Below are 12,031 nucleotides of genomic sequence, written 5' to 3' on the forward strand. Positions count from 1 at the left end.
GAGCTATTCGGAAAACCTTTCCCGAGGAACGATGGCGTTTTGACATATGTAAATGAAAGTTTGTAGTTAATGCCACATAAACAAAATAAAACATATCTTAAAGAAAATGCGGTACGTATGTAGATACTCTAAACTAAAACATATGTTACACAAATGCGCAGTTACAGCTGTGGATGTAAATCCAAATTATATACGATTATATAAATAGCCTGTTTTATTTTGTCTTTTACCATTCCTCTCTTGATAACCGGATAGGAAATATGAATACCTTATTGTTTTGTTTTCTTCTTACAGGATTCAATTATGTCATGTCCGAAGAACCCGTGGACTCTCAATTAGAGGGTAGCTGGCTCGAAAGAATATCTAAATTAGAAGTGAAAGTTGCCATCATTGAGAATGAGATTGAAATGCGGGATAGACTGATAAAAGATATACTTGCTGATCAAATTGCTGGAATGAAAGCAGCCATGAGACAAAGTAAGTTTAACTTTAAAAAAGGTTACATTTGACATTTGATTTAAAAATTATATTTGCTAAAATGTTGTCATAAACACATGGCCAAAGCTTCGATAAATTGTGTAAGCTACAATATACTTTTGTATTTACATCATTAAGTATTTAAACAGACTGACACAAATAATAGAACGTATCAAAGGAACAATATAATATTATATCTTCTTTCAAAACGCGTCTCATACAAAATATTCTTTAACATGTTTTCTATAGCCAATAACCTTTGCTCGATTATAATTCATACAACATTTTATCTCTTTAATAAAAATAAAAATACTTCTTTTGTTCAGGGATCAGAGTAAACTCTAGTATATTTATTTTTCACCATGTTCTTTTCAGGGGTCAATTCCACTGTTGCCTTTAGTTCAGAAGCTCCAGACCGTAGTAAATACAGTACCGGGGATACAATTGTTTTCAAAAACGCTGTCTTAAATGAAGGAAATGTCTATGACTCATCCACAGGCGAGTTCAATGCACCAGAAAACGGTCTTTACCAGTTTTCGGTACACGTATGCAATTCTGGTGGTGATAATGTTGCTTATGCTATCGTCCATGACGATGCTCTCATAGCATCAAGCGTTCAATTCCAACATTCTGGAAGCAGCTGTTCCTCAGTAAACGCCCTTCGTGTGGTTGATAAAGGACAGAAAGTGTACGTGAAGTGTACTTTTCCAACAGTGATGGAAGAAGATGAGTGGCGAAGTGCAATGTTCATGGGAATTTTGCTTCATTCGTTTTACTAGATAGAAAAATCATAAATTATAGACAATGCTTTTGAATGCATAATGTTGTGTTATAGGCTTTTGTTTCGCATTAAAATAATTTTAGACCATAATGTACTCGATAAGTAAACCTACTAGTGACTTGAACTCGCTCTTTTTAAAGTTATGTTTTGGAAATAATTTCATTATTGATATTTGTATACACGTGGAAAACTAAAAATATCGTGATGTATGTAGAAATCATAAAAACAAGCACAAAGAACATGCAATTAGTCTTTTGTTTGAAATATCATGTGACTGTGCCTTAAACAGGAATTAATGTATGAACCTTTAGTGTAAACGATATATTTATTAAGAAAATAACCATTAATTATATTTCTATCTTGCATTATTTTTTTTATTTTTTTTATTTTTTTGGTTTTTGCTTGCTTGCAGTTCTTTATATGTAGATACATGCATAATTATACAAATAAAAGGTTAAGGTAAATATATTATTTGTTATTTCTACTTACATTTGAATAAGAAGGTCAAGAGCGAACACAATTACACCTTGTTTGATAGGGGCATTGCTGTCTGTGTGCCGGACTTGGGGTCGATTACTTTTAAATGTAATCGATTAAATTACGACTACCTCAATAAAATTTAGTTTACGATTTCTAAACTGTTACTGATTTAATTACAATTACTCTGAAAATATAGTATTTTCAATTACGTTTTGCCAGCTATGCTTAACAGTCGCTGGGGCTAATGAACCAGTTCAGTTTGCATTTTGCTTTTGTTATTCCCTTAGCATCCTCTGGTGGTATATCAAGAAACTTAGAAGCCATACCACTTGATTTCAGTGCCAATATTATTGAAATAACCACACTATGTTCTATGTTACTGTAAATCATGAACTGGTTTTACTCTTCGACTGAGTGATTATACCGATTACCATTAATAAGGGGACAGCAAACTAGGTATTATTTTCAGTTATTGATTTCACAAATACTTTTTGAAACCTCATGCATAATATAAAACTTGTATGTTACTGGTAACAAAGGGGGTAAATATGAGATATAAATACGTAATATCTTAGTCTGAAGGATTGTGTAAAGTTAAACAGTAAAATTAAATAACTCAGTTTTAAATAAATTTAACAAAAGTAAAACTTCTCAATTTAATAAATTTCACCTTAAACTTGTTTAACATATTTCACGTAGTATTTATTGCAGTATTTTTCATATGAAATATCATATAAGCGCACGTACAAAATTCAACAGTTTCATGAGTGAAGTTTGTTTCTATGCTAAAGTAATCGATTTGTAATTGAAATGTAATCGACGGTTACACCACTGATTGACATGTAATAACTACAATTACGATCAAATGTAATCGAGTTTTAAAAAGTAATCAAATACATTCGATTACGATTACACGATTACGATTACCTCAGGTATGATGTGTGTTAATGTCTTTAATAAAAAAAAATCTAATGAAATATTTAATTAAAGTTATGTTTTGTTTGTTTGCACAAACCAATTAAGTCCTTTCTTAATTTACAGTAAGAGACAAACTCGTGATAGCTTATAAAATTGAAAGTGTTACTTGAACAATTATGAAGTAACGTTTGATTAAAAGTTTTAATTTTTAGTTCTTGGGACAATCTTGATCAGCAGGCCGAAATTTGAAATTTGAATATTTTTAAAGAGGACAATCCAATGACCATTTTTATAACTTCATAAAAATCGACCCAAAAGTTAAGGAGGGTTATTCTTGTATGGTTTCATCACTATTGGTGTAGGGTTTTAGGAAGAGATGTCGTTTAAGTACAAATGTTAACGACGGACGACAGACACTGGCCAATAGAGTTTAAAAATGAGAGCCCACTGTTCCGTTGGTCATGAAAGTTCCTTTTTGGGGTGGGGGAGGTGGGAGCAAAATATAAAATCGGAAACAATGACGGCAACGTGAAAAGTTATTTTTACCTTTTCCTATGTTAAATATTTCGGTGGCCATAATGTAAATTACTAAATGTTCTTGAAGGTATATCATCTAAAATTTATCGTTGGCTTCCTTAACTTTATTATAATACATTATGCAGCTGATTTAAATATTCTGAATTTAAATAGAAATGTCACAATTCCGTCTTCAAAGTCAATGTGTGATGATAATTTATCTCATAGTATAAAATCTTTTCCCATCATAACTGTCTTTTTACTCTTATTTTATTGATTAGCTTATTTATCACAGCGATGAAGAAAATGAAATACAATACATTATAAATACGTTTCTCGTTATCTATTATAGATAAAGCAGACTACTTAAGTGTTTTTATCTAATTGACCCAGTGGTCAAAGTCACCTCGACCAATTTATGCTTACTTGAAAATGATTAATTAGTTTTTGTGTTCAATACGCAATCATTAATATTGAGTGCTAAGATCATCTTATTTTCTAATCATCAATTTTATAAAATTAAGGAAAGAGACAAATAACTTGGAACCTGAACTTATTTTTAAACTCCAGCCAAAGACCGGTCTGTTTTCAGTTTGACTTCCTGTAAAATTTACAAGAAAGAATTGGATATAAGAAGAGTTTTCATTGGTCTTTTTAAAATTATAAAATAAATTTTGCAATTCTCACTGGAAATTCTAAAATAAAAAGAGATACTTTTTGTCATTCTAAGATAGTTCTAAACTAAAATGTAAATGGTAGTTCTTGTCATTATAAAAAATGTAATTGATAATTAAAACAAAAATATACAAGATAGATATCCTTTTCAATTTTTTTTAGTAAGACTTTACTGAGTGTATTTTACACAAGATCCGAGTTTTAAATTGTGTCCAAATAACGAGACTAATATAAAAACATATTATGTACCCTTAGTTAATGATGTTCAATAAGTGTTTAATACACTTTATGATTATTGATGTGTTCTATTGATATAATGTTTATCATTTTTTATATATTTTTGCACATTAATAAAAAAATTATAATACAGAATAGCCTTACCGTCTCTGAAAATGTTAGTATTACAAACTGAGTTCACTTACCGAAACACGAAAGTTTTGCTCAGAAAAACATACATTTAAAGCGTTCCATTGGTCATGATTAATAATTCTACAAGAAATTATTATGTAATTGTTATGCAAGATATGCTTACATTTCTATATGACTTTGCATTGAAAGATAAGAGTTAACATATGCAAGCTAACCTGTTTGTATTCGACCGAGTATTGTTTTTTTATTGAAATATACTTTCCTTGTTTAACGTTCACTTTTTTAGTTAGCATCCTAAGTACGTTGAATTCAAAATGATGAGTTTTAATGTTTCTTTTTCTAAAACGTATTTAAATACATTAAATTGTATTTCCTTAATGATGCGTATCGGGTTTTGGACTTTCATTTGATATCTATAGCAACGTCAAAATTCAACAAATCGCATTTGGTTATTTACTCGCCAAAAATGTTAACAACATAACCATGGATAGATTTTCTGTCTTTCAGAATGTACCGTACAAATCTATATGATTAATACATTTTATGATTTACTTAAGATATGGGCAATATGTTGTACTGACTGTTTCTTTTGTTTCTGTTCATGACCAACTCGCGTAGGCGCCATCCTGATATCATACAAATGTGTGTACACCAAGATACCGCAGACGCCTTTCAAAAATGGTACCAACCGTTTTGACCCCTAGAGACCGCCCTCGGTCGTCGACGCGTATTGTCTAATCATTATAATACCTACATCTGTGTCGTCCGTCCGGGAACATCTCAAAAATGTTACCGTTAAAACATATTAACTAACTCCTACACTGTAATCTTTTTTTGATACATAAAGTTATACAAGGATATCTAATACGTCGATGTGACCTTCAACTAAATCCAAGGAAGCAAAAAGATCCCGTCTGCACACCATCTTTGTTTTATGATGATTAGTATTAAAATAAATGCATTATGCCTAAATGTGCAATTGGACCAGATGAAGCCAAAATCTTCACGCTACACATTATCTCATTATGGTGAACATTTCTACCAAGTAGTTACAATTTCTTCTCATCGGTTTAAAAGATACAGACCGGACACGGAACTTTTAACAGACTGACGAACAAGCGGAGGACTAGGTGCATAACAATTAAAGTCGGTTTTTCGGGTGTATGAAAACATCGTATCATTGTTAAAAGTCAAAATAATTTTAGAAATGGTGATGCTATGAAAAATGGTAAGAAACCTTATCACACACATTTAGGAAGATGGTACATGATGTTTTAGGTAAATATCTTAAATGTTAAAGAAGCAAGACTATCAAATAACTAAAAGTTAAGAAAACATATACAGTACTATTTTTAATTGAAGTAAATCACTGAAGAAAAAGTATTTTTAATATAAAAAATGATCACATATTATGACGATGATAAAAAAATTGAATTGTGACGCGTATCCAATATTGTTAAAAAAAGACCGCATTCTTTTTATTCCTTAGAAATGACAAACATGTGTCTAATAATGTTTTGATAGTGGATTTAGATTACGTAAGATATTCTACAATTGAAAAGAGTAGCGCTGAACATACAGTGCTGTGTTGTTATGGTAGCAAAATGTAAACAAGGTAGTATTTTGTACCAAAACAGATTTTATGCAAACAGAGCTTTTTTATGTATTGCATTTTTCAGGCATAATGGGCCTTTGGGTTTCAATGGAATAATGATGCAAAAGTGATCAACAATTTTATATATTTGATAAGGAATATATTTTAATAAGAAACACATGTTTGAAGTTTGAAGTAACTTTCTTGAGAAAAAGAGGTTCCAGTGAAAAAATAGTGACAGGTGGTATTGCAGTCAGTTACAAGCATTTACGATAGGTTGATGATAAGCAACAGATGGATACTCAATGTTCGAAGCAAATTCCCCCTGATATATAAAAGTTATAGAAATAAATACGGTAGCCATTAATCGCGTAAAATAACAAGAATTCAACAAAACAAGATAATATGATTTGTACCGACTAATCGGATATCATTTTGTATTGTGAAATGACATTTAGATAATTTAATAAGATTTTCTTTAAGCTTTTCAACATCTGTGTTTAACATAGACTTTGTCTTCTATTGAAAAAATATTCACATTAATCATGGAATTGTTTGAATATTAAATGCTACTCGGTGTATGCGTAATGAAATGGTTTTGGTATTAAACTGTTAGGAAGTAAACATACGGCATGCCGTGTTAAATATGACACAAATAAACAACAACAAGCCCTTCAACAGTACCCAGGCACATATGACCACAGTCAACACACACAATAACACCCAAACTTAGTAAATGGAGAGTTCCAAAGCGACGGACGGTCTAAGATAAATGATAAAACCGCTGTAGAAGAAAATTAAAGTAACTATCTTGAAATGTTATAGAGGAAACATGCGTCATAATTTTAATTTGTAAGAAGTAATGTCAAAAGATGATTTCTTTTATATAAGTGCCCGGTTTGATACCTTCTTCTAAATAAGAAGAATGTTTTAACACGTCATTTAATCAAATGATCGTTTGGAAAACTACCAAATAAAGAAGAGATGCTACTGACAGGAAAACAAACACTCTTATTCAAAATGCCTTACTATTTTAAATATGAAAGCTGCACATTTTTACAAAGACTTTTGGCAAATGATATGGTGATGTTTATACACCTCAATGGTGTTTGATGTGTCATATCTTCAATCATTTATACTTAGCCATATAGCCTATACAAAATATTTAAAACTAAGAATCTTACAGTTTTGACAACAATTTTAACGCATGGCGTGATTTTGCTAGGTTAAAGTTAAAAGCAAAGTTTGTTGTTGCCATAAATCTCCTGTTCTAATCTCCTCAATATCTTCTTTTCTTTCTTTTTCAATGGAATCAACATTAATTCCAAATTCCAGTCCAAACACATTAACGCAAATGCTATTGCATGCAGTGTATTTATTGTCTGTTATAAATCCATTTGAGCTTACATCAAAAGGTTCACATTTACTAAATTGAACTAATAAATTCTAATTTGATGATCTGAATTGGGATACAAAGTAGTGAGCAATTGTTTTTCAAATCCATTAATCATATTGGAGCTACTAATGGTATCAAATGACCTGTGTTACAATAATTAAGATAAGAAAATGTTTTCAAACTATTACTGTTTGAACATATAGAATAAATACAAGATAAGGAAATTATCTGAGAGGAACTGTTATCTTCTAAGATATGACACGTTCTTGAAACGTCATTACTTATCTCTTCTACCATTTCCTCGATATAAATGAGGACAAACTTGGTAACATAGTCTTATCGCGGTTATATGATTGTTTAAAGGACATCAGCACAAATTGTTATCGTTTTTCTTCACATACAATACATTTACTTGTCAAACAACATGACAACACATATCAACAATTTAGGGTGACATTCAATTAAGGCATCCCCCAACACAAATAATCATCACAGTACCACCGGTAAGGGGCCTAGCAAGACAACATAGGAAAGGGCACAATGACAAAGCACGGACGGCAGTTTCAAAAATACATTAAAGAATACAAGTAAAAGAAGGCCAACAAAAGAATAAGGTTGCAGTGGGAGGGACCAGAGGGTCGGTAAATGGATGGGGATGTAGAAAAAATTGAAGAAGAAGAAACTAGAGAAAACATGATACTTACTGTAGACGACAAACACATGAAGGAACACAAACAAGTCTGCCGTAATAAATATGTAGCAATAAACAATACATAAATCTAAAGAACATATTTTACGTCTAATTAAGTCAAATTTATTTGTAAATAAAATCATTCAACCCAAACACACAACACAATTAAAATTATTATATAAACCATTATGTAGGCAAAATACGGTACAATATTTTTTGTAACAATACAATATTTTTTTAACAATAAATCAGCATGCCTCCAGATTCATGCTCATTTTCATGAAAAATTTAAAAATGTATGCACATGTTAATATTGTGAAATGCACAAAGAAATAACTTACACATTGCAAACGGCAATCCACTCACATGTTTATAACCAACTAAGATCGAAATAAGCAACAATAGCCTTTACTGTGTCAGTTCCGAAGTAGATAAATAGTGATAAATTTAGCAAATTCAGTCGCATTTTATGTAAATTATTCATTTAATCTGAAGTTTTATGACTTTTCTTTGTACAGTTTAAGTGAGTTTAATTTGCTTGAAATATTTTGCTTATCCGGAGGCATGCAGCTTTAACACATAATTTGTAGAACTATAAATGAATTTAAACAACTGAAGATATTAGGTTATTCAATTCAATCAATTAGAGTGAGTAGGTATACACAAACTTTCATATTGCACAATGTTTATTAACTATTTGTAAGTCGAGGAGCCTTGTCAGGAAGAGTTTAAAATGTCTATACTGTTGTCAGACAATGATTTTATAAACACTTGTTTACAAGCAATACTGTCATTCCATTTGTTTGTAAAATCAGTCATCCTAAATAATTTTTATTGTGATGTATAGCTTCAAAACTTTTCTTGGTTTTTCTACCTCAGCCAAATGAAATTTACTGTGCCGGTGGAATATGAAACAAAACAAAGAAATTATTGTCCCTGAATCAATAGAATATTAAGATTTGAGGCAAAGTTGCATCGTTAATTGTCGTTTGATGTCGCATCATACAACAATTATGATATAGGCTAATCAACGAGACAAAAATATGGAACCAACCTAGACATAATTGCAACAGAATTTATCTTGATGTTTTTTTGTACAGTAATATGAGTACAATCATAAGCAAAAAGTCCTCCTTTGTTGCTCATGCCGTTTTTCAATAATGACCCTTCAATTACAGGATGTAATTTTGTACTTAAAAAATTATCTTCAATAATAAGTCAATGACTTTGCTATGTAAAAATCTTTTATTGCATATATAAACAGAGTTTTATGTAATATATTTTCAACAAAAACAACTAAAAACGCAAAAGAATGATATCTTAGCACATTGTTGTATGTGAACATTGCATAGTCACTACTTTTTTTACAAATATGATACTAAATAATTACCCCACCCACTTTCTATTGAAAATGAGATTTGCTCAAATAATGAAAAATTTGTCGGTAAGATAACAACTATAAGGACAGCAAGTATACTAAACCAATACTTCAATAGATAAGCATAAAAATCACACAAAGAGTACATGTTCACATGTTTCCGATAGCTAACGTATACTACTGTTGTTGCATGTAATCAACGCAATGTAATTTACATGACTGCTATAATTTAGTATTAATACAATAGACATAATAAAAAAAACAACAGTACAAGCAAATTTTCATTTTGTTTTTCATTAGTGTCAGTTCATTAGTTTTTGTTAAAGAAACTGTTTTTCATTATATCCGTTCATATGATATTTCTGTTTATAACAGATGTTTTACATACAAATCCAGTAAAAAGTGCACGAATTTTAAATAGCAAATTTTAAATAGCGTATAGAAGTAGCATTACATATAACACAATGAAAGTTTTGAAAGAGCATTTACCGCAGTAAATGCAACATACACAGTCATGAGAAAATTGTTCTATAAATACTATGCCTTAGAACGTTTAACACTATTTGTAAAGTACAAAATTCTCATTTAATCGTCGTCTGTTTCCTGAAAATCTACCAGTGTCAGTGTATTCGAACACGATATACCTTTACAATCACCACACGCATTAGAGCATTGTAATCCATATTTACGGCACGTGCATTTTTTATTATCACAGTTCGTTTTGCATTTACAGCGTATTACTTTAAGCAATTTCTCTGGAGCAGGTGGCAGTGATGTCTTAATTGGTACCATTAAATTATCTTCGATACACCAACCGAAATCAAGTGGATTTAAAATTTCACCCATCCATACCTTTGTTTGATAATAAACACGAAGACAGTGGAAACAAGATGCATCAGAGGTTGGCGGAAGAGAGTTTACCTGAACTGAAGATGTGCTTGACACTACCTTACATGCAAACTTCTCAAATCTGAGTACATCAAGGTTGGTCACAGAACGTTGTTCATATAATACAACCATTAACGCTTCTCCAATTCTCTGAATATCTCCTCTTTCAATTGCTGATATAAATTCAGCACATTTGTGACGAAAAGTAGCATTTTTATAAAATAATTTCAGAACAGATGGTTTTCCAATACCAAATATCCGAGAAGTAGTGTCACATCCAGACAGAGCATGTATTAAGGGCAGAAAATAACAAGTTTCCTTTCCACATACATGAGTTGTTTTTCTAATGTCCCAAAACCTGATAATTTTCCCCTTATCAGCCAGTTTTTTAGAAGCAGATCTAAATGATATGTCATGTAAATCCTGTTGGAAATAATAAATCAACAGCACTAACAAATCTGTATCCTCGCCAATTAATGTTACTGAGTCTGTTTCTGCAATTTTAATCGCAGTTTTAACAATTAACAAATCAGCATCCCCATCAGCGTGACTTACTAAAAACCCTTCACGTTTCAAACTGTCACTAAGCATGAATATGAAATTCTGTTTATTGAGTTCATTGCTAAGAAATATGTCTTTGTTCATTCTACATGGAGTTTCAATTGTGAACTTAACTTCGGCACCTGTGCTACATTTTGACCGTCTTAAGTGCGTTATATCTTTTGTACTTGGATTCTTTGCATATCCATCAAACACTATTGTAACTTTAGATGTTGACGCATTGTTGTCAGAAACAAACTGTCGCTTCAAGTAGTCTGAATAGCTTTTGCAGATGTCTCCATATGTATTGCCCTTTGTCCAAGGAATTCGCTGTAACAGTGACCCACCATCAATCACATAGTTCTTTGAGATATCAATCTGTTGACGATCTTGCACACAGTCACCAAGTTTCCATAATGCATCTGCAAGTGCTGCTTTCTGAGGAGCTCTTGGTAATCCGGAGCTATCAAAGAGCGAAGAGGGAACGCTTGCGAGCTCATAGCGAAATATTTCCGAAATATCATCAACATATCTGCCAGCTGCTGTTGTTAAACGTTGGAAAAGTAATTGTGTATCAATTTGAATCCCTTCACCATGAAGCTTGACGCTGGCTTTGTCACTCATTGTTACCACTTGCTTTGATCGTTTGAAGCTAAACATATCTGTCTGTTTTCCTGCCATTTCCCTCACAATAGACTCTCCAACTTTTTCAGCCTCATCAACATTAACTTTTTTGTCTGCTACAACACCAGTTTCAATATTTCTTAGTGAATTATCAATATCATTGAATGGAGATCTTTCTCTAAGATATGTAAGTATCATATTCAAGTCCTTTGAGTCTCGTTGTTTCCTCGATTGTCCAGTTTCTTTGTGCTGTTCACTTGTTTTGTACAATGTATCAGTGAAATTTTGCATAGCATTGTTCATTTGTAAACATACTGGCATGGACAACAACCACAGACTTCTCTGGTTTTCATTCATGCCTCTACCTCTTGTTAGACCTCCCGTTGATTTAACTGATCTCATCAGAACTTGTTCTATGACCAAGTCAGTGGACAATCCGCCCCAAAAGCGATCACTTCTTCTAATGGCATGTGCACCAGACTTGAATGCTGCATACACATTAGGGTTTGTTTCTTTTAAAGTCAGCATACTTTGGAGATATAAATATGCACTTTTCAAGTAAAGATTGTGTCCTGACGAGGCAAAATATGGAATCATTTTTCGTAGAGCAATGAGATGTAGCTCCCAATCGCCGGTTCTCTCGGCTCGAATAAACTGCTGCAATATTGCTACCATATCCATGTACTGAATCCAAAGTCTGGCTG

General features: G+C 31.8%; 1 protein-coding gene across 1 annotated transcript; it reads left to right on the forward strand.

The window, feature by feature from the left end:
- Positions 1-253: 253 nt before the first annotated feature.
- LOC132725420 (heavy metal-binding protein HIP-like) lies at positions 254-1,408 on the forward strand. The gene is made up of 2 exons (XM_060710549.1): positions 254-477; positions 853-1,408. Exons 1-2 carry the CDS (start codon positions 261-263, stop codon positions 1,254-1,256), a joined length of 621 nt encoding a protein of 206 aa, XP_060566532.1. The 5' UTR covers positions 254-260; the 3' UTR covers positions 1,257-1,408.
- The last annotated feature ends 10,623 nt before the right edge of the window (positions 1,409-12,031 follow it).

This window comes from Ruditapes philippinarum, unplaced genomic scaffold (genome assembly GCF_026571515.1).
Source record: "Ruditapes philippinarum isolate M1 unplaced genomic scaffold, ASM2657151v2 ctg776_1_1_1_1, whole genome shotgun sequence".
In the NCBI taxonomy this organism is placed as follows: Eukaryota; Metazoa; Mollusca; class Bivalvia; order Venerida; family Veneridae; genus Ruditapes; species Ruditapes philippinarum.

Coding starts and splice junctions, on each gene's coding strand:
- LOC132725420 (XM_060710549.1), top strand. CDS start 261: ATGAATACCTTATTGTTTTGTTTTCTTCTTACAGGATTCAATTATGTC. Junction 478..852: donor GAAAGCAGCCATGAGACAAA/GTAAGTTTAACT, acceptor TGTTCTTTTCAG/GGGTCAATTCCACTGTTGCC.